At 38.5% G+C, this 18,952-nt stretch overlaps 9 protein-coding genes across 9 annotated transcripts; 5 read left to right on the forward strand and 4 right to left on the reverse strand.

The window, feature by feature from the left end:
* Nucleotides 1-114: 114 nt before the first annotated feature.
* FDP41_001916 (uncharacterized protein) lies at nt 115-642 on the forward strand (the record flags this gene model as incomplete). Its single annotated transcript, XM_044705053.1, has 1 exon — nt 115-642. One exon carries the CDS (start codon nt 115-117, stop codon nt 640-642), a length of 528 nt encoding a protein of 175 aa, XP_044563559.1.
* Nucleotides 643-1,260: 618 nt separating this feature from the next.
* Nucleotides 1,261-3,930, forward strand: FDP41_001917 (uncharacterized protein; the record flags this gene model as incomplete). The annotated part of the gene is made up of 1 exon (XM_044705054.1): nt 1,261-3,930. One exon carries the CDS (start codon nt 1,261-1,263, stop codon nt 3,928-3,930), a length of 2,670 nt encoding a protein of 889 aa, XP_044563560.1.
* Nucleotides 3,931-4,067: 137 nt separating this feature from the next.
* On the reverse strand, nt 4,068-5,414 carry FDP41_001918 (uncharacterized protein; the record flags this gene model as incomplete). Its single annotated transcript, XM_044705055.1, has 1 exon — nt 4,068-5,414. The coding sequence occupies one exon, from the start codon at nt 5,412-5,414 to the stop codon at nt 4,068-4,070; it is 1,347 nt and encodes a 448-aa protein (XP_044563561.1).
* Nucleotides 5,415-5,641: 227 nt separating this feature from the next.
* On the forward strand, nt 5,642-8,553 carry FDP41_001919 (uncharacterized protein; the record flags this gene model as incomplete). Its single annotated transcript, XM_044705056.1, has 3 exons — nt 5,642-7,365; nt 7,434-7,764; nt 7,927-8,553. The coding sequence occupies 3 exons, from the start codon at nt 5,642-5,644 to the stop codon at nt 8,551-8,553; spliced, it is 2,682 nt and encodes an 893-aa protein (XP_044563562.1).
* A 156-nt stretch (nt 8,554-8,709) lies between these two features.
* Nucleotides 8,710-11,169, reverse strand: FDP41_001920 (uncharacterized protein; the record flags this gene model as incomplete). Its single annotated transcript, XM_044705058.1, has 1 exon — nt 8,710-11,169. The coding sequence occupies one exon, from the start codon at nt 11,167-11,169 to the stop codon at nt 8,710-8,712; it is 2,460 nt and encodes an 819-aa protein (XP_044563563.1).
* A 288-nt stretch (nt 11,170-11,457) lies between these two features.
* FDP41_001921 (uncharacterized protein) lies at nt 11,458-12,060 on the forward strand (the record flags this gene model as incomplete). The annotated part of the gene is made up of 1 exon (XM_044705059.1): nt 11,458-12,060. One exon carries the CDS (start codon nt 11,458-11,460, stop codon nt 12,058-12,060), a length of 603 nt encoding a protein of 200 aa, XP_044563564.1.
* Nucleotides 12,061-12,284: 224 nt separating this feature from the next.
* On the forward strand, nt 12,285-16,652 carry FDP41_001922 (uncharacterized protein; the record flags this gene model as incomplete). The annotated part of the gene is made up of 3 exons (XM_044705060.1): nt 12,285-12,447; nt 12,527-13,214; nt 13,337-16,652. The coding sequence occupies 3 exons, from the start codon at nt 12,285-12,287 to the stop codon at nt 16,650-16,652; spliced, it is 4,167 nt and encodes a 1,388-aa protein (XP_044563565.1).
* A 154-nt stretch (nt 16,653-16,806) lies between these two features.
* On the reverse strand, nt 16,807-17,280 carry FDP41_001923 (uncharacterized protein; the record flags this gene model as incomplete). The annotated part of the gene is made up of 1 exon (XM_044705061.1): nt 16,807-17,280. One exon carries the CDS (start codon nt 17,278-17,280, stop codon nt 16,807-16,809), a length of 474 nt encoding a protein of 157 aa, XP_044563566.1.
* A 1,018-nt stretch (nt 17,281-18,298) lies between these two features.
* FDP41_001924 (uncharacterized protein) lies at nt 18,299-18,766 on the reverse strand (the record flags this gene model as incomplete). The annotated part of the gene is made up of 1 exon (XM_044705062.1): nt 18,299-18,766. The coding sequence occupies one exon, from the start codon at nt 18,764-18,766 to the stop codon at nt 18,299-18,301; it is 468 nt and encodes a 155-aa protein (XP_044563567.1).
* Between the last annotated feature and the right edge of the window lie 186 nt (nt 18,767-18,952).

Consider the following 18,952-nt stretch of genomic DNA (forward strand, 5'->3'; position numbering starts at 1 on the left):
ATTTCGCAGAGCTGGAAGGTTGGTTCGCTCTTTCAATAATCATGAATTTTTCCAAGATGATGAACACAACAGGTATGAAAATGTTCAACCAGCAGTTTAACAAGCGAAAAAAAAATGAAAATTGCTTCACTGCAAAGATGTTCCGTCCGATCCACAAGGCTCTCGATGTCTTGGATCGGAATGATGATCATAACCATGATTTTATTTTATTCTCAACATGTACATTCACTAACACCACAACAATGTGAAGAATTGGGTTTTAAATCATCGGAATTGAGTTGTTCAACGTGTAAAGAATTTTCTCTCTTTTTAAGTGAGAAGAAAATAATTGAAAATTGTAACCATTGTTGCCAAGATGCACTGACAAATCAAGAAAAAGGAGAACTAGCAAATAGTACAGAAAAAGAGTTTGTTAGTGGAACACTCTACATGTGTTATTGTAATATTAGATCTTTCCCTGAAATTGAAGGGTTTATGAATAATGATGCTAAAAAGTTTAGAAATTTACAAGTTGCACAACGTCAAGGAATTATGCCCACATTAACAATGAAAAGAAAAGACGGTTCAGAAGAATCGCATTTAGTGAGCCACTGGAAAATTGATGAAATCAAAGAATTTTTGAATGAAAAATTACTTCAATAATTATTGAACGACATGATGAATGGATCCTGGTACAACTGGTCAATAAATCATTGCTTTCAGGTTTGCTCGTTGACTTTTTACGTAGCAATGAGAATTCTTGGAGGCTGTCTTTTGAATAAACCTTACAAGATGAGTGTTATTCGATAATGGTTTTTCACCTCTTGTCATTTTGATAAACGAGGTAAAGCGCATTGTGAAAGAGGAGGCCTGTAGTGCAAAAATCACGACAAGGGAGAATCGTTGCAAATGATGTCCTCATGGTTTGAAGATTCTTTTGCGCCGATTCGTGTTTTCTTGGTTTAAGAAGTTTCCAAACGTTTTTATTTAGAACCTTCAAAAAAAAGAAACACGTAACATCTGATAACGAGATTTTCATCATCATCATTGTTGTGTCATTCAACGCACGATCGGGTTGCATTTCTTTCTTGTTAAATTTGGATCTATTTCGAAAGAATAGTGTGCTACATGTTTACGCACACCAACTACTTTTTCAAAACACACATCAAAAAATCAAACTGAAATATTCAAATCATTGGACCCAGCTCGGATTAGAACTTTAGAGGAATAATATTGTGTGTCTTTTGAATATTATTTATTTGTAAATATATACATATTCATATGGAAACACCAAATTCTGCAAATGTTTCAGCAGTAGCATCAAGTACTAGTTTATTATACTCTTCCATGATGATTCCTTCACTGTTTAATCATTTGAGAAGACGATGGAGAGGAAGCGAAGCCAATCACGGTGAACAAGAGGCCTCTCCTTCCAATGTTACATCAACAACTACTTCGACTGCTATGACTTCAGAAACAACCAACCATCATCAACAAGCTGCTTCACGAAATCATCGACAACATGAAGAAAATAGTGCAACATTTCATCAACCACAACAACCGTCAACAACCTCAACACCTAACGATGATTCAAATTATAATGAAATTTCAAACCGACCACATCATTCTCAGCATCACTACCACCAACTTGGCCGTCACAGTAGATATCATGCAAATATTTCCTTATTACATTCATCGGAAAGAGAGGACGATAGCGCATCCACTACAGATGGTAGCACCATCTCCGATCGAATGGGTGGAGTGCATGATGATCCCGGAGGAGAAAACGATGATAATCATTCACAATCGTCTGAATACTCGGATCAAGAAGAGGCATTCATGATGAGCCCATCATCCCTACATTCACACATGAACAACAATAACAGAGGAGGTGAAGAGAATGATGATGAAGAGGACGATGAAACCATACTCTTCACTCCCTTATCATTGCCAACCAACAAGAAGAACAAAAACATTCACGGCATGACAACACATGATCAAATTGCTCTTACTGACCGCGATCAAGACTTCGATGATGATAATGATAATAATGGCCTTCCAACGAAATTAAATCTGTCTCCTATTAAGGCTCACCATTCGTCATCCCCATCCTCATTAGCATTATCATCATTGAGAGAGAATATGCACCCATCCATGGCCTCTCCACTCCTACTGCATAGGAGACGATCAAGTATTTCATCAAACTCTTCCTCCAATTCACCTTCCTTTAGTGTGGCCACCAAGAGAAAACTCATGGCTGCCACTCCCGGAGGAAGACTCACCAAAACCTCCACTCTCACTCACCTTTCCAGCAACAACAACACCACTACTACTTCAATGCATCCACCACCACCAGTAGTAGTAGATCAACACTCTCCTCTCCCTCATCAATACAGTTTCATGTTCAAACATGAAGATCATATGAAACGATTCAGACATACCCGATATCAGACTGGGCAGTTGCCAGAGAGTGGACCTTATCGGTTTGATGATTCACGAGAAATACGAAACAAACTCTCTCTCACCAACACTTCAGACATTCAGAATGTGGGACAATATGAATTCAATGCAGTGAGGCTCACGACCTGTGATTGGTTCATTAATGGTTGGCAAAAAACATCAACGCACATGATTCGGGTACAAATTGATATCTATAAGAAGAAAATAACCTTTTCCTATGAGAACATTGATGAACACAAAGTTCAGGAGAAACTCGTCATTGCCTTTGATGATATTACAGGACTCGAGTTTCAACATTCTCCCTTATCGGATGATATTGTGGTGATTGAGGTGAACAGAATTCCTACAGACGCTCCAACCTCCATGAGATCGAACTTTTTCTTCCTCTACCTCAGTAAGGAAGATAGTGCCAAGTACATGGATGGAGCTCTCTTATCTTCAGACAAACGTTTATTGAAACTTGCCATTGTTGGTCTTCCTACATGGGCCACTATTGTCAACCGATATGGTATTCCAATTTTTTATAATCATCAAATTCGAGGAGTGATTACGACCCTTGTAAATATTTATATCATTATCAGTTTAATTTGGGGATTTTATGATTTGTATAAGAATTTACCAATTGTTGGAGGTGCATTGAGAGCAATATTTGGTCCTGTTGCCTCGTTTTTGGAGCCAATTATTAAGAACAAAATCATGCTATTGATACCTCTAGTGTTTTCTAAGGTTTGGGAGGCGGCACAAATATTCTTCTCACTATTTGCTCCTCTGCTTTCAATTTTCACACCGTTGTGGAAGCTTATTGTAACAATATCTCATGCCATTACGAATGTATTCAAACCACTAGCGGATGGTTTTGTGATACTTCTCAATGGTCTTATTTATCCCTTCATTCAATTGTATCACCATGTACTATATCCACTATTTAATGGACTTTATTTATTGGTTGCTGGAATTTCACGATTTTTATCGCTGATAGGAACGGGTATTTACACTGCATTCAAAATTCCTGTACAATTTATTGGAATGGTATCCTCAGAGATTGTTGACATGTTCGTTGATTTATTTTATGCCTTGTCAACTGCTCTAAGTTACCCGGTGACATTTTTCAAGTTACTATTTAGCTTCATTGCTGGGGTTGCCACCCTTATTTATTCTGCTATAATTTATCCATTTACAAAGTTGGGTTCTCTGTTCAAGTTTAAGAAGGATATTGAGCATGCTACTCAGGTGATGAGTAATGTGGCTTCTGCCTCAAGTCAGGCTGCCTCTACTTCCTCCTCTCTAAAGGCCTATTTGATGAGCATGAAGGAAAATTTCCAACCTCTTTCAAGTCTTTGGAATGGTATTAGACGAATTATTGATAGTATCATTCATACGTATCACACCAAGATCAAACATAGGTCAGTGTGGAAGAGGCGTATACTGATTACCATCATTTGCCTGATTGTTCTTGCTGGAGTTATCATTGTTTTTGCTCTTGTGTTTTAAGAAGGATGGTTTTTGTTGTGTATGAATTTTTGTAAATTTTGTACAAATCTGAAGGCCTGACAACGATTTGGTACGCGCTAAAACATAAAATCTGTGTTAGCTTGGAATTCCAGTTCATTTCAAAACAATTTATTGGTTTATTTCAGTTTGGCTTTTTTAGTGGAGGACGTTGCTGTCTCCTCCTCTGCCTTCTTCCTTCTCTTCTTCAGTTTCGATTTCAACTTCTTGTACTTTTTGAAAAGCTTTTTCTTATCCTCTTTAGACATGGTCACCAAGACTTCATAAATTTCTTCTGGACTTGTATCGTCCTTGGTAAAGTAATCTTCGAAAACATCATCATTATTGGGCAGGTCAGTGTCGGTAGTCATAAAGTCAACATTTGATTGTTGCATTTGAAGAAGTGGATCTTCCCTAGCTACAATATCAGAATCCACTCTACTAATTCCAAACAATGGACATTCTCTGTCAATATTGGTATGTCCAAATTGTCCACACTTTGTACATTTTACATTCCTTAATTCAATACCAAACGGCTTGTGTTTCACTTTTACAAATTCTGTATAGGCTCCTTCTGTTGGAGCGTGTTTGAGGAAGGGGAATTTTTCAACATCAGATAATTGGTCTTTAGGAATGTACTTCTTTTCTGTTTTTGGCTCTTCATTATTACTGTCATCATTGACAGGAAGAGTATTCTGAGGAGTTTCGACTGTCTCTTGTACATTTTCATTACTCTTTTTTGTTTCAATTTTCATAAAGTCTTGAATTGAGTTTAGTCCTTCAGCGGAGCCATGGGCAGCTTTTGTTCGAATAATGTTTCTATTTCGTTCCTCTCTTTCTTTTCGTTCTTGTTCTTCTCGTTCCTTCTGCTTCTTTTCTCTCTCCAGTGAATCTTTCAGACCAGGAGGTAATTGATAGAGAAAGGCCACCGATTTTACATTTCCATGACTGATTGAAGTTGTATCGTCATGATGATTGTTTCCGCGTTTTCTTGCTCCTCTTCGGGATTTCTTCTTGGGTTGAGAGTCCGAACCTCTAACAAAATCAGAGAATTCAGTAGGAGTTGTTGTAGAAACAGCAGCAGAGGTCGCTGATGACGCTGGCTTCTTTGTTGAAGAGGATGGTACAAACTCTAACGGCTGATTATTATTTTCGGATTGTTTGTTTGTTGTTACTTGTTGTTGATCATCGGTATTTACAATTTTTTGTTTTAGCATTTGCTTCCTTCTCTTCATCTCGGATTGCAATTCCGTTGTTTGTTTCCAAACAACATTATTCTCGATTTTCTTGTTTCCTTTCCGAGAAGCCTTATCCGCTGTAGTAATTTGATCATCTTTATATAATTCTTGCTCTTGTTCTAATTCTTTCCTTCTTTGTTCCTCTTTCTTCTTCTTTGCCAAATACTGTTGCTCCACAATCCATTTCTTCCTCTGATTTTGTTTGTTGAGAGGGTGAAAAGATTTCAAGTTAAGAAATGCAAGAGCCATTTTTTTTTGTTGATTCGAAAAAAAAATCTAAATTTGCAAACAAAGGTTTGAACGAAATCCAATTATTTGACAGTAGTATCTTTAGGATCTGATACATGTGCACAAATTCATGGCGAAAGATAGTTTCTCATCTTCATTGGATCTGTTATTACTGAAACGATTTTTATTAATTAGATTTCTTTGTCGTGGTAAAGCTTTTTAGCACTCACCTTTTTTAGAGTGAAAAAATGCCTTCATCATCCTCGCCCGTGATGGATTCATCCAATGACGACGTGGATCCTTCTCACTCAAAGAATAATTCTACGACGGCTCTTGATGATGGAACGGCAAGTGCCGATACTAGTGTCCTTCCTCCAGCATCATCATCATTGGAGAATCCACAACAACAAGTAGTTGGAGAAATCAATAGTGTGGACGATGGTTTTAATACAACAACAACGCCATCAAACAACAACATGATGGATTTATCTGAGGATGGCAATGAATTGAATGATTATAGGCCTGTCGGATTGATATCTTTCAACAAGTTAAACATGTTGGTCTATACATTTCAAAATAAGATGTTTATCATGGATCCGAATGAACCGACAAAAATTGAAACAATTCCATCCAATCACATGTATGATAATATTTCGGGATGTTCATGGCAAGCCAACGAAGGAATTCCACTACTCTTAACAAATGATTCGTACAATACCATCTCATTATGGAAAAGTGGAGATCATTGCATTAATGATTTTGTACTGAGAAAAACCTTTTACAGTGAAAACGTATTGTGCTGTAAATGGTGTGATTCCATTCGGATTTTTACAATACATCCACCTTCGGAACGATTATTTGACACTGAGGGAGACGGAGAACTCCTCGAAAATAGATATCAATTCAAAACAAGTGTGGCGACTGGCTTAGCCCATGGAAGTAGAGCATTTATTGTAATTACGAGTCATGGGAGAGTGTTGTTATACTTTTTTGACCATGCTAAGGCACGATGGGTCACCTCTACAATTCAACTGAATCTAGATTGTGTCACTAGTGCAGATTTTACTATTCTAAATAACGGTCAAATATGTGTCGCTTGCAGTGAACGAGACAGCTCTGCTGTTCACATATCCTATTTTGGGATTGAGGTTGGTAGAAATGTAGATGCTACCCTTCCATTCAACTTGAAGTTTATCTCACGTTCAGTGTTTGTGCTAGATAATTTGGTTGATGGACTGTACTTTATTCCTTTCATGGACAGATTAATGGTTAAAACGAGAAATAACAAATTCAAAACATTTTGTCAAAAAGAGCATACCTTTTCAATATCAAAGGTAATTCCTATTTCTGAAGAATTAAGGAATTCTCTAAGTGGTATGATTTGGAAAGAACATCAAAGTTTTGACATGCCTGAAGGAGACTCCATCTCATTTAAAACATCTGTGGATGGACAATATTTAATGTTTATCAACAGAAATAGAAGAATTACTTTTTACATATATGACCTTTCTTCGAATGAATATACATTCCATGATGAAATTTCGAACATTTTCTTGGATGGAGCAAGTAGAGAGCTACTGAAAGATGGATCTCTTGCTCCTTCTCGAAAGAAGAGAAAAATGCAAGAAACCGTTACCAACAACAGTGGTATAATTGTGACGAACAAACCAGAAATATTGGACGCTTGCATATCGCCTAACTCCACAATACTCGCTGTTTTGGATTCACAAATGAGAGTCAAACTATTCACCATGAAGAAAATCTCTATTGAAAGCTATCGCAAAATGATGGAATGTTCCATGCTCAATGGATTTGACAAGTGGGATTTACTTGCTTCCATTCGAAATCAGTTCACAAATTCAGAAATTGAGGAGCTTGCGGATTCTTTTGCTAAAGCTGTGAATAATTTGACACTAAGCAATATCCATTTTTGGCAATTCCAACATGATACATTTGCACTATTTATTAACTCGTAAGTAGCTACTATGTCTGATTAAGCAATTGAGTCATTTTGATGCTGGTATGATCATTCTGCACCAGAATGCTTCCGAATGCGGAGAAGCGAGCGCTTGGCCTAGTTTCACAATCAATTACCTATTGTAATAGTATTTTACATATATTGAGATCTGAAAAGAGTATTGCTTCTCTAGGCGTTCTTCATGCTCAAAATCGCCCAGATACCTTTGAAGCCATTTTGAAATATTGTGAAGAAACGTCTTCCAAGTTGAACATTGACGATGCACTTTCATTCATTTGTACAGCCAATTGGACCATACGATTGCTCTTATTTATTAAGAAGTGTATGACGGATCTGATCAATGAGGGAAAAACCAAGACGAGAGGAGAGCTGAGTTTATCTGTCTTTTTTTTGGTAAGTAGTCGTCTCTTGTTGATAAGAGAAGAGATTGAAGGATGATATTATATTTTCTCGCACGTGTGTGCTTGTAATGTTTTATATATCTTATCAACCATGTACCACTCGTACTTTGCAATTCACTTTCCATTTCACTGATTCACATATTTTCGTTCACAGATTGGAAGTTTAAAATCTCAAAACTTTTTACCATTATTGAAAGAACTTGTGATTGTTTCTATGGTTGTGTTATCACTCATTCCAAAGCTAAAACAGGAACATCAAATTCTCTTACTAAGCAAACACACAATTTCTCATGCTGTCAATTTCTTTGGGAAACTTTTAGGTTCAACAGAGACGCTTAAAAAAACTGAAATTTACAAAGTAGATCACATCAATCCTATCATTATTGAAGAATGTGCTAAAATCTTGGCCGATGTGAACAAGTCAAGCTATGATGAGGCACTTTCCAATTATTCCACACAACAACATTTAGAAATTTTGGATCTATCTCCCATGATGAAAGGTTTTCTGTACCATCCAGAATTTATTGACATTCTCCCTCACAAGAAACAAGTAGATTCTATTACGAAGGTCACGCCCGTTGTTGAGCGACCTGAAAGGATTATTGATCCAAAGAAGCTGAATGTTGCTCTCAAAGTATGCAGGTTGTGTAATAGAGTCACACAACTAGATCCTTCGCCAATATTTTCATGGAGCAAGAGATTTTCAATGTCTTGCTTGATGTGTGGTAGTTTTTGGAAACGATGCAGTATTGAAAGTTGGCAAAGTATGGATAGCATGTAAATTGATGATTATTGAATTTAACACACACAGCAAAATTTATTGCGATTATTCTTGCTCATCATTGAAAAATCGATCCGTCTGATCTCAATATTCAGCTCCCTTTGCATCATCGTCTTTTCCATTAGTGGATTTTTTGCTTCAAATCATTGACATTGTTTAGTATCCTCTAATCTTTGTGATGAGTTTCTTTTGATAATCTTGTTGCAATGGTTCATATCTAGCAAAGTCCATATGGTAGTGACATTGGCCTGATGTCAGCGATCTTAAATGTGAACTGTATCCAATCATTTCACTGAGAGGCACTTCAGCGCAAATAACAGTAAAATGATCTCCCTTGCTTTGCATGCCCTTAATTTTTCCTCTTCTGCTTCCTGTAAGATCGGACATGATAGATCCGATGTAGGATCGATCGGTTTCAATTTCAATATCCATATAAGGCTCCAGTAATCGAATGTATTGATCATTCTCTTTAAGCACCTTGTTGATGAGAGTATGAGCACATCCAATAAAGGATTGGTTCTGTAGTTCTTCATTGCCCGTAATAATTTGTTCATTATTGTCATCTAGAATAGAGGCTCCAACAACGGTGACAGCCATTTCTTCAATTGGATATCCCAACAATGCTCCTCTCATGAAACTACTTTCAATTCCATATCGAATAGATTTTTCAAATTTCTTAATAACTTTTTGATCAGGTAAACACAAATCTTCATCCCATTCAAAATTCACGATATTTCCTTTACCGGATTCAGAAGGGCCCACTTTTAACCATAGCTTGGCATAAAGTCTCTTTCCAGTTGTCAACTTTTTGTCGAATTCCAAAAAAGTGACAGGTGACTCAACTGTAAGCGTCTCTCGGTATGAAATTTGCACCTCCCCCATGTCTACATTGATACCGTATTCGGTCAAAATTCTATCCTTAATAATTTCTAAATGCAATTCTCCCATTCCACTCACCAGAGTTTGGTTGGTCTCTTCATTATTCGTAACTTTAAGACTTGAATCTTCCTTTTGAAGAATGGAAAGAGCATTGTCAAGGGCATCTTGATCTGCTGAATTCTCGGCCTCAATGGAGCAAAAGAACACTGGCTTTGGAACTGAGAGTTGAGGAATGGACGACTCAATTTTGGCTCCTTGCTTGGCAACTAGAATATCTCCTGTGCCTGTTTCTCGTAATCCAACCAATACTCCAATATTTCCACTTGAAATTTTTTTAACTTCTTGTGGCACGTTGGCGTGCATTTGAAAAATCTTTCCAATACGCTCTTTTTGGTTCTTGGAATGATTGAAAATTGCAGGCGATTTTGTAATATCAATGGTACCGCCGTACACTCTGACAAAAACCAACAATCCTCGTTGTGCATCATTAATTACTTTAAAGGCAAATGCATTCAATTCCTTGTTTTTTTCTTCAATTTTTGGTCCTGGAAGATATCTAATAACTCCATCCAAAACTTGTTGTACTCCTTTGTTTTTGAGAGAGCTTCCGCAAAATATAGGTATAGCTTTTCTAGAAATGGTAATTCTTCTCAATGCATTATGGATATCATTTGGTGTAATTTCTTCCTCATTCAAATATTTTTCTCCTAAAGCTTCATCAATGCTAGCAATTTTGTCAATCATTTCTTCTCGCGCTTTCATGACACGATCCATATCTTTAGGTTGCACTTCCAGTGGTTTGTACTCTCTCGAATCTTCTCCTGAAAATTTATATTCTTTAAGCTCGATCAAATCAAAAACTGATGTAAAGGCATCCTCCGTTCCATTCGGTAATTGAACTGGTATTGGAGTTGGACAGCCTGGTAGCCGTTCCACAAGGGTGGAAATGGCATATTCAAAATTGGCTCCAATTTTATCCATCTTGTTCATGTAAACAATTCTAGGAACATTATATCGATCTGCTTGTCTCCATACTGTTTTACTTTGTGCCTCCACTCCGTTTACAACATCAAAAATTGCCACTGCTCCGTCCAACACACTCACAGATCGCTCCACTTCAAATGTAAAATCCACATGTCCTGGCGTGTCAATTAAATTAATTCTATGGTCTTTCCATTTAAATGTAATGGCTGCACTTGTAATTGTAATTCCACGTTCTTGTTCTTGAGGCATATAGTCCGTTATGGTGTCTCCATCGTCGACATTTCCCAAGTGCGAGCTGTACCCCGAATAATAGAGCATTCTCTCAGTAGTTGTTGTTTTTCCAGCATCAATGTGAGCAATAATTCCCACATTTCTTATCATATGACTCGGAAGTTCAAACATGATGTTTCCCAGAGTATCACCGTTATCTTGTGTATTACTTTTAATATCTTTTTGTCGGGTTGTGTGTTTGAGAGAGGTAGAAGCTTTCTTTTCAGAATTATCGGAATATTCTCTCTTGGTGTTATCATTCCATCCGAGAGGATGATTGCTCCGCATGATGATCATCGTTGGAATACTACTCCGAACATTTGAGGTTGTAGTTGTCGGAAGGGACAAGTGGGCAGATACAGAGAGAGCATTTCTTGAGGACGAAGGAAACAAAGCCTTTAAAGAGGAGGACGACGACGACGATGACGATGAGAAGAAGAAGAAATTTTGAGAGGAACAACCCGATAAATAGCGTTTGAGCATTTTTTGATTCAAAAAAATTAAATCATCATTTTCAATGAATGAAAATATGGAGAGAGCTCATCATGGCTTTGTTTTTGTTGCAACTGGAGTGAACTGAATTTCACTGTCTAAGGGCTGTGTTTTTGTTGAAATGAATCACCAAATGAATCTATCATTATTTCAACAATGATGAACTAATAGTGAGGTCATCAATTGATGAGGAGACGTATATTGTGCTTGACGTCGTAAGACGAACGATCAGAACCAACGAACACTCTCGACGTTCAAGTTCCAAAAAGATCAAAAAAAATGTTTCAATCTCTTCTCGATTATGCATGGTATTGGTTCTATCGGATCATTGATACCTTCCAACCACAAACTCAATATTGTGTGTTGGGATATTGTCATTCAAGTTCTTACACTCCTCAAATATTTACTGAAATTACAGACTTGTTGCAACGATCGTTCGCCAATGATGATACAAAATCTTCTCCGATTGAAACGCAATATTCATACAGCGTGGAATTTAAAAACTTTTACATGACTGTTTTTAAATTGAATTATTATTCTAGCTACTACACAGAGGATAATATTTATAATTATTATATCAATGGAAAAGCTGGAATTATACTGACGATCGAAGTTTCCTCTCATAAACAGGATGTCGATGATATGAAAGATCGAGTGCAATTTGTATTGAAAAAGATCGAAAAGAGAGTGCCAGTGCTATTTCTCATTCATGGTCCTCAAGACTGTTTAGGAAAATGTACTCCTGCTATTACTGACATGATCCAAATGCTAGTGAAGAAGTATGATCACGAAGAGTACTCATGTATTGCAACCAAAGAACCAGGTAAAGATGGAACTCTTTACGAAGGATTAGAATGGCTGTTCACCACGTCCTGTAAATAGGCTCACTTTTTTGTGAGAGAACAACTTTTGTGTAAATTAATATAAATGAGGTAGAGTTGGTAGTATGCAATCTCAAACACAAATCATAACATTATACCTATTGCAGTTAAGGGAAGCTGTTGGGTTCCGCTTCAGTTTGACAGCTGGCATCCGTTTCCGCATTACAGCTGCAGCTGTAATTCAATCAAAAAAACTCGCGCAACAGCAAGCAGGCAAAAATACTTATGGTCAATGTGCTTTCCTGGAGAAACTCTGGTGGTTCGGGTTTAGCCAAACGAGACCCATCAGCAGCCTCCTCTTCATTCCTTGGCTTAATCAACCACCACAAATATACCCTCAAGAAGAATACAGCGTATCATCATGATAGGCTTACTTTCCTTGTTTTATGTAAGTCTTGTTTTGGAATGATCGTAACCTTAATCATCGTCATCATCATCATCACTGTGATCCCGTCCTAATTCAACAGTAATTTCTCTCCTGATATTATGTAACTATGCTGCACCATTTATTTCATCATCATTATCGTATACAATCTCTGATCAAGAGATTGTCATTGAACAAGTAAAAGCATGGAAATATAAACAACGAAGTTTCATCCGAGTTATTGAGGGAGATGTGTTAAAGGAACGAACAACAATGATAGAGACCAGAGAAAAACCGAAAGCGGTCGATGTCTATGATGCAATCGGAGAGGCAAAAGCCCATATCGAACGAGTCAACATAAACAGCCCAGTGCTTGGTAATATGACCCAATTGGCTTGGGATAAGCTGGTGCAAGTGGTTAGCCGAGAGCTTGAGCTGGAACATATTCTGGTTATGGGAAGGCGTTCGATTTTTGATTTAGGAGAAAAGTGTGCAACAGGCATCAATGTAAGTGTTGTCATTTGCCTCGTCGAAGCAGCTCAACACATTTTCAACAAGAATTTCACCGAGTATGTCTACGGAGAAGAAATGTTTTTCAGAGGCAAGCATTTTAACATTTCCCGAGATCAATATTTAACCTTTGAAACGGGAAAACCTATAGATTTTGTTCAGAATAGAACAACATCAAGAATTACCAACAGAATTAGCGCTGGATCGAAACATGTTCTTGTGCTCATGCCGAACGGTAAGGTATATTCCACAGGTGTCTATGTGAATGGAAACTTGGGAAGGTAAGTGGGCGAAATTTTATGGAGCTTGGCACTAATAACACCCCGATTTTGCCATTCTGTGAATAGGTAAGTCTTGAATCACATAATTTGAACCTAAGTTTTGCTTAAAAAATCAAACTAAGAACCATGACGGATTCAAAAATTGTTTATAATGCTCCTGTTGAAAATCTAGAAGGTCACAAAATATTACAAATTGAATCGAACATGAACAGTAACTTAATCTTGACGGATAAGGGTGTTTATGGGTTCGGCGAGAATGCCAATTCTCAAATGGGCACCGGAGGAACCAAAACCGTTCTGACTCCAACAAGAATCAACGGCTTTAATTTCAACACTACGATCGTGCAAATTGCGATGGGGTACTCCTTCTCTTTTGCAATCGATATCACAGGAAAACTATGGGCCTGGGGCAATAATAAGGATGGTCAATTGGGTGATCGAACGTGGGACGATAAGAATCGACCCTTCTCTGTTTACAGATATGGAGCCTTATTGAATCAGACTGTTTACAGAGTGTGTGGAGGTTGGAAACATGCTCTCATTTTAACAACGAATGGTTCACTCTATGCCATGGGCGACAATTCATTAGGTCAGTTAGGAACCAACTCGAATGTCAACAGCGGAGAACCTGTGAAAGTGAAAATGGATAACTTTGTGTTTCGAACAGTCATTGATATTCAATGCGGATACGGTCACAATCTTGCATTGACATCAAGCGGAGAAGTATTTTCATGGGGCTATAATGCCTATGGGCAAATCGGTGACGGCACTACATCCAATGTTCTAAAACCCAAGCTTGTTTCTGGCCTTAGCGACTGCAACGTGAAGAAAATTCACACCAAAGCTAATGTCAATATTGTACTTTGCTCCAATAACACTATCTTTGTATGGGGAAAGAATGATGTGAATCAAACAGGAACGGGTCTTTCCTCAACAGCCATTTCACTTCCAACCCGAATCGACTACACACAGCAACCAATTATCGACATGACATCCTCAGAGAATTACTCATTCTTGTTTTTGGCAGATGGCTCTATTCATGCCGCCGGTATTTGTAACAATGTGCAATATTTCTATGGACATGACTGTCTCGATTCTCAACCTGCCTTATTGCCTGGTGCCGTACCCAATGATCCTAAGCGATATGTTTTTTCTTTGGATGGCAAGTTTACCAAAGTAAGGCTTCAAGACAACATGGCCATTCCATGGTATGAGAGAAAACTGGTCTACTTTGAAATGGGAGAAGATGGATATTTACTCAAACCTGATGTGACTGTACCCACTCGAACCTGGAATGGATTCAGCATGTACACTACGAATGTCACCAAAAACAATAATTGGACCATATTGGAATATAACAATTCCACAAATGAGGGATTTCCTGTTTCCATTTATAACTCACACTTTTTAAAACTCAACGAGTACATGTATTTATTTGGAGGATTCATCAATGACGAAATCTCCAACTCAATCTACCGATGTCCAATTTATACACTAACACAGGAATGGGAATTGGTGAATGTGACGCTTCCAATACCTTTAGCGTCTGGCAGCATTCAGGTCATTGGAGATTTCGTCTATATATTTGGAGGAATGTCAAGATTGTATTATTACAATGAAACATGGGATGAAGGACCTACAATTGCTCCAATCATTGTGGACACCATCTTAAGGGCACCATTATCCAATGTTGTATCATTTGAAATTGTACCTAACAAGAAAATTTCGACTCCGCTACACTCCGCCTACTCGGAAATCGTCGGTGACTATGTCTACCTATTTGGAGGCTCCAATGAATTGCACAATTCGACCTTTAACATCTTTAGAGCTCCCTTATCTGATCCAACCACTTGGCAAATGACCTTTGGTCTTTTACCATTCTATTCAATCAATACAGGAACATTTGTGTCCACCAACAGCTCTCTCTATATCTTTAATGGAGGAAATAGCACAACAGCAAGTGGTGGACCCTACATGGCAGTAGCCAGCACCAATGATCCTGTCGAGTCGTGGATGCTCTACCAGGATCCAATCCTAACCACTGACACCTGGTGTAAAAAGTACAGATTATTATGTTTGTACTGCAACGGTGTTCCAGCTACTCATCCCAGTGTTTGCTCGTCCGCTGGTGATTGTGCAGACTACGACACTTGTGTATGCACACCAGGAAGAAGCGGCAAAAATTGTGAGCTGGTCAGCATTTTGGCCTATGACAATATTCGAAGGTATGCCGATGGCACCTATGCTTCATCATGTGAAGAGTACAAAAATCCAAGTAACACTTCTAGAATCTATTCTGGATTTATTGGCAATGGCTTTTACATGCTTCAGCCATATCCAGGAATGCCTCCAGTCCTTGAATTTTGTGATATGACACCCAAGCTACCGAATTACCCTAGCCATCACCCCGAAATTATTTCAGTTCAAACAACATCAAACACGATACAGACCTACTACCGCTTACTCAAATATTCAAACTCTATCACAAACCTGGGAAATGGCATTTATAAATTACAGTACGACTTATCCAGGGCTTCTCTATTCTCCAACAATCAGGTACGTGATAACCAAGTAACACCTCAACTGCAGATGCTTTGTACGACTCCCTACGTTGGAGCTCCTGTGTTGTGTAGTTATGCTGGAGTGTGCACCAACAACAAGTGTGTGTGTGGTACTGAGAGGTATGGAAGTGATTGTCGAACTGTTGGTATTGTCAACTATGGAGGGGCTCGAAGATATGCAGACTTGACCTTCGCCACTTCCTGTTATTACTACAGATTCCCATCGAACTCGAGTAGACTTTATTCTGGTGACATTGGTGATGGCATGTACTTGATTCAACCAGATTCCACTAAAGATCCAGTTCAAGTTTTTTGTGACATGACATCGAAAGATAAGAATGGATACGATAATTCTGGTTGGACCTTGGTTTACAAGTATCCAAAACGAGTGGCTGACGATCCTTATACCATTTGGACTAGCACTAGTGACACATTTGGAACACCAAACAAATTCCGCGAAGACATTTATCACTTGGCTACTGTGAAGAACAGTTGGTCAGTCTTCTCAGAGGCAAGAGTTGAAATTACAGCTGGAGGCTCAGTCAAGAAATATATTGTCTTTAGGCTTGGAACAGACAAAAATATATGGTTCGATAAGTTTTCCGTTTCCCATTCTTCTTGGGCACTAGATACGGGTATATATCAGTTTTTCTCTGCAGTTGGTGACAATGCAAATAACAGAAGGTGGGCCATCATTCGGTCATACTTCAATTGTCCTGGAGATCATGGTTGGCTTGCAATGCCATACAGTGATGTCTGTGCTGGAACTTGGCCGCTTGAACCTTATGGTCGTACCATCCTTTACACGAGTGCAGACACATCAACTTATTTCAAGGATATGCTTAAGGCTGACACGTTTATTATTATGTTGCGATAATTTACTCAATAAACACAAGTATAGTAAAAATTCTATCAATTTTAGAGTGAGGCAACGGCCGTTAGAGCAAAATTGACAAGTTAGATGTGGTGGTGAATCCAAGTGCAACACTGGTTGATTTCGAAAGAGGTGGAACGAGAAGACCAAGACTTCCCTACATTACCTCTGGATCAATATTTGTTTGGATTCCTCTACTAAATGCAGCACTCTTTCTATTGATCAGCTTATCATTGAAACGCTGATTGTCATTTCTCCGAATGATACGTGCCGAATTTCTATTATTTTGAGACGAAGATAAGGCACCAAGTGATGATTGGGGTGCCTGTTGTGACGTCGTGTTGTTTAGAGAGGAGGAGGTGGTAGTGGTGGGCAATGCCGTTCTTTGTGTGTCAGAGGACTTGTTGTTTGAAGACAAGATGGAAGGTAGGTGATTATTCGAGGAATTCATATCATTGCTGTCTAAACTGCTACTACTCGCACTCGACCGACTTGGAGTGGGCGAAGAAGGAGCGTCTGATCCTTTCTTTGTTGATGATGATTGTCTCTTTTTCAACAAGAAGGAGAATATTTTGAAACCCTTCTTTTGTTCTTGAAGATCTTGGTGATTCTTTTCGGATAGTACGGTCATGAGAAACTCTTATTGGTGTCAATGTGCGTGTGAGATTGTTCAACCCAAGATGAGATCAATAAAAAGGAATGTACTTGTCTATTGTTGCAAGAAATCTCTGTTCTAAAGAGTCAGAGTGGTTGTCGTTTTAGTCGTCGTGTGTGAAGAGTCTTCTTCTGTGTTTGAGCTCTAGCGCAACAATCAATTCTGAAGAGTTTCGAAAGCGATTGTTGTTGTTTTTTTTTCTTTTGAAAAGCAAAAAACCTGTCCTGATACCACAACGTAAATTCAAGACCAATAAGGTGACTGTTGACTTTTTTCTAAAGAGGCAACTTCAACCCCCCATCATGATGATTCGTTCCAAAAGTCGAGTCTCGAGGATAAAGCAAATAGCCAAAAGAATATAGCTCTCTCTTTATGACGAGTGGTCAACATGACTGGCTTTGTGTTTTCTCAAACTTTGAAAAGTACCCTCTATTTGCATGATCCGATTGTTCTTCTTCATGAAAAAGTAGAATCCACCAAATCTCAACATACGACCACAATTTAATTTAGACCTTGATCAATTATTTGATCGATGATCCCTCTCTTGGGTTTATGGCCATCTTTGAAGAAATGTCATTCCAAGAATGGTTGTCATTACTGTTTGGATGTGTGATAATGATGGTATCGCGTAGAGCTCTTCGAGTAGGAATTCAACACTTTAAACTGTCGTTAAATCCTCATTGCAGTTAATCTCATGAGTGACACTTTGGGACATTTCATCATCAAAGGCTTGTCAAAAAATTGACAGGATGAAAATCACAAGGTGAACCTTCATTCGAAAGTAGTATCATTGAGAGGCATCCAGATTGTCTAGATCATCATCATGGTGTAAAGCACAAATGTCGAATTGAAAAACATCCACTTTATTCATGTCAGAGAGAGAGGTGTCAGTTCATTAATCCTTCAATTCACAACAACGACAACAACATCATCACACACAAATTACCTCATCCTTGTTTCACGACAAGGATCCTAAATGGTGAACTCCTCTCTCTTATACCTTCTTCTTCTTCGTATCATCCGCACCACCACCAACATGTTGTTGTTTCTTCTTATCATAACATTGATACCCATAAACCGCAGCTCCAGTCACAACACCAGTCACTAGAGCCAATGGCAACACTGTTGTGGTCAAACCCACAGCTCCCACAGCTCCCACAGCTCCAATCGATTGCATGACAGCCACAGAACTTCCAGCAGCAACGCTTCCTCCACTGGCCACGTCTGAACAACTCATCCACCAAGCAGCGATGGAACCAGAAGCAATTCCACCTGCTTTAAATCCGAGAAGGGAAGCTAGAGCTGGAATTCCAACAGAGGTTGCAACGCCTGTGGTGGTAGCGGTTGCGACGGTGGTGGTAACGGTGGTGGTAACGGTGGTGTTGTCTTTTTGAAATTTCTTGAAGAGTGGTTGAATGTAATTTTCGTTGGTTTTTGTGAGGTATTCTCGAAGAAGGCTCATTTTTTTGTTTTGACAAGAGACAGGTGTGGTTCCTTAACCTTGTGATTTTCATCCTGTCAATTTTTTGACAAGCCTAAATTTGGAATTGGAATCAGAATGTACTTTTTCCAACACAGTAGTAGTAGTCTTGTGTATGTGCAACGAGTTTTTTCGCTTGAGTGAGCTTAGATTCGCTTGATTTTCTTG

This window comes from Naegleria fowleri (assembly GCF_008403515.1).
Source record: "Naegleria fowleri strain ATCC 30894 chromosome Unknown tig28, whole genome shotgun sequence".
Taxonomy (NCBI): domain Eukaryota; phylum Heterolobosea; class Eutetramitea; order Acrasida; family Naegleriidae; genus Naegleria; species Naegleria fowleri.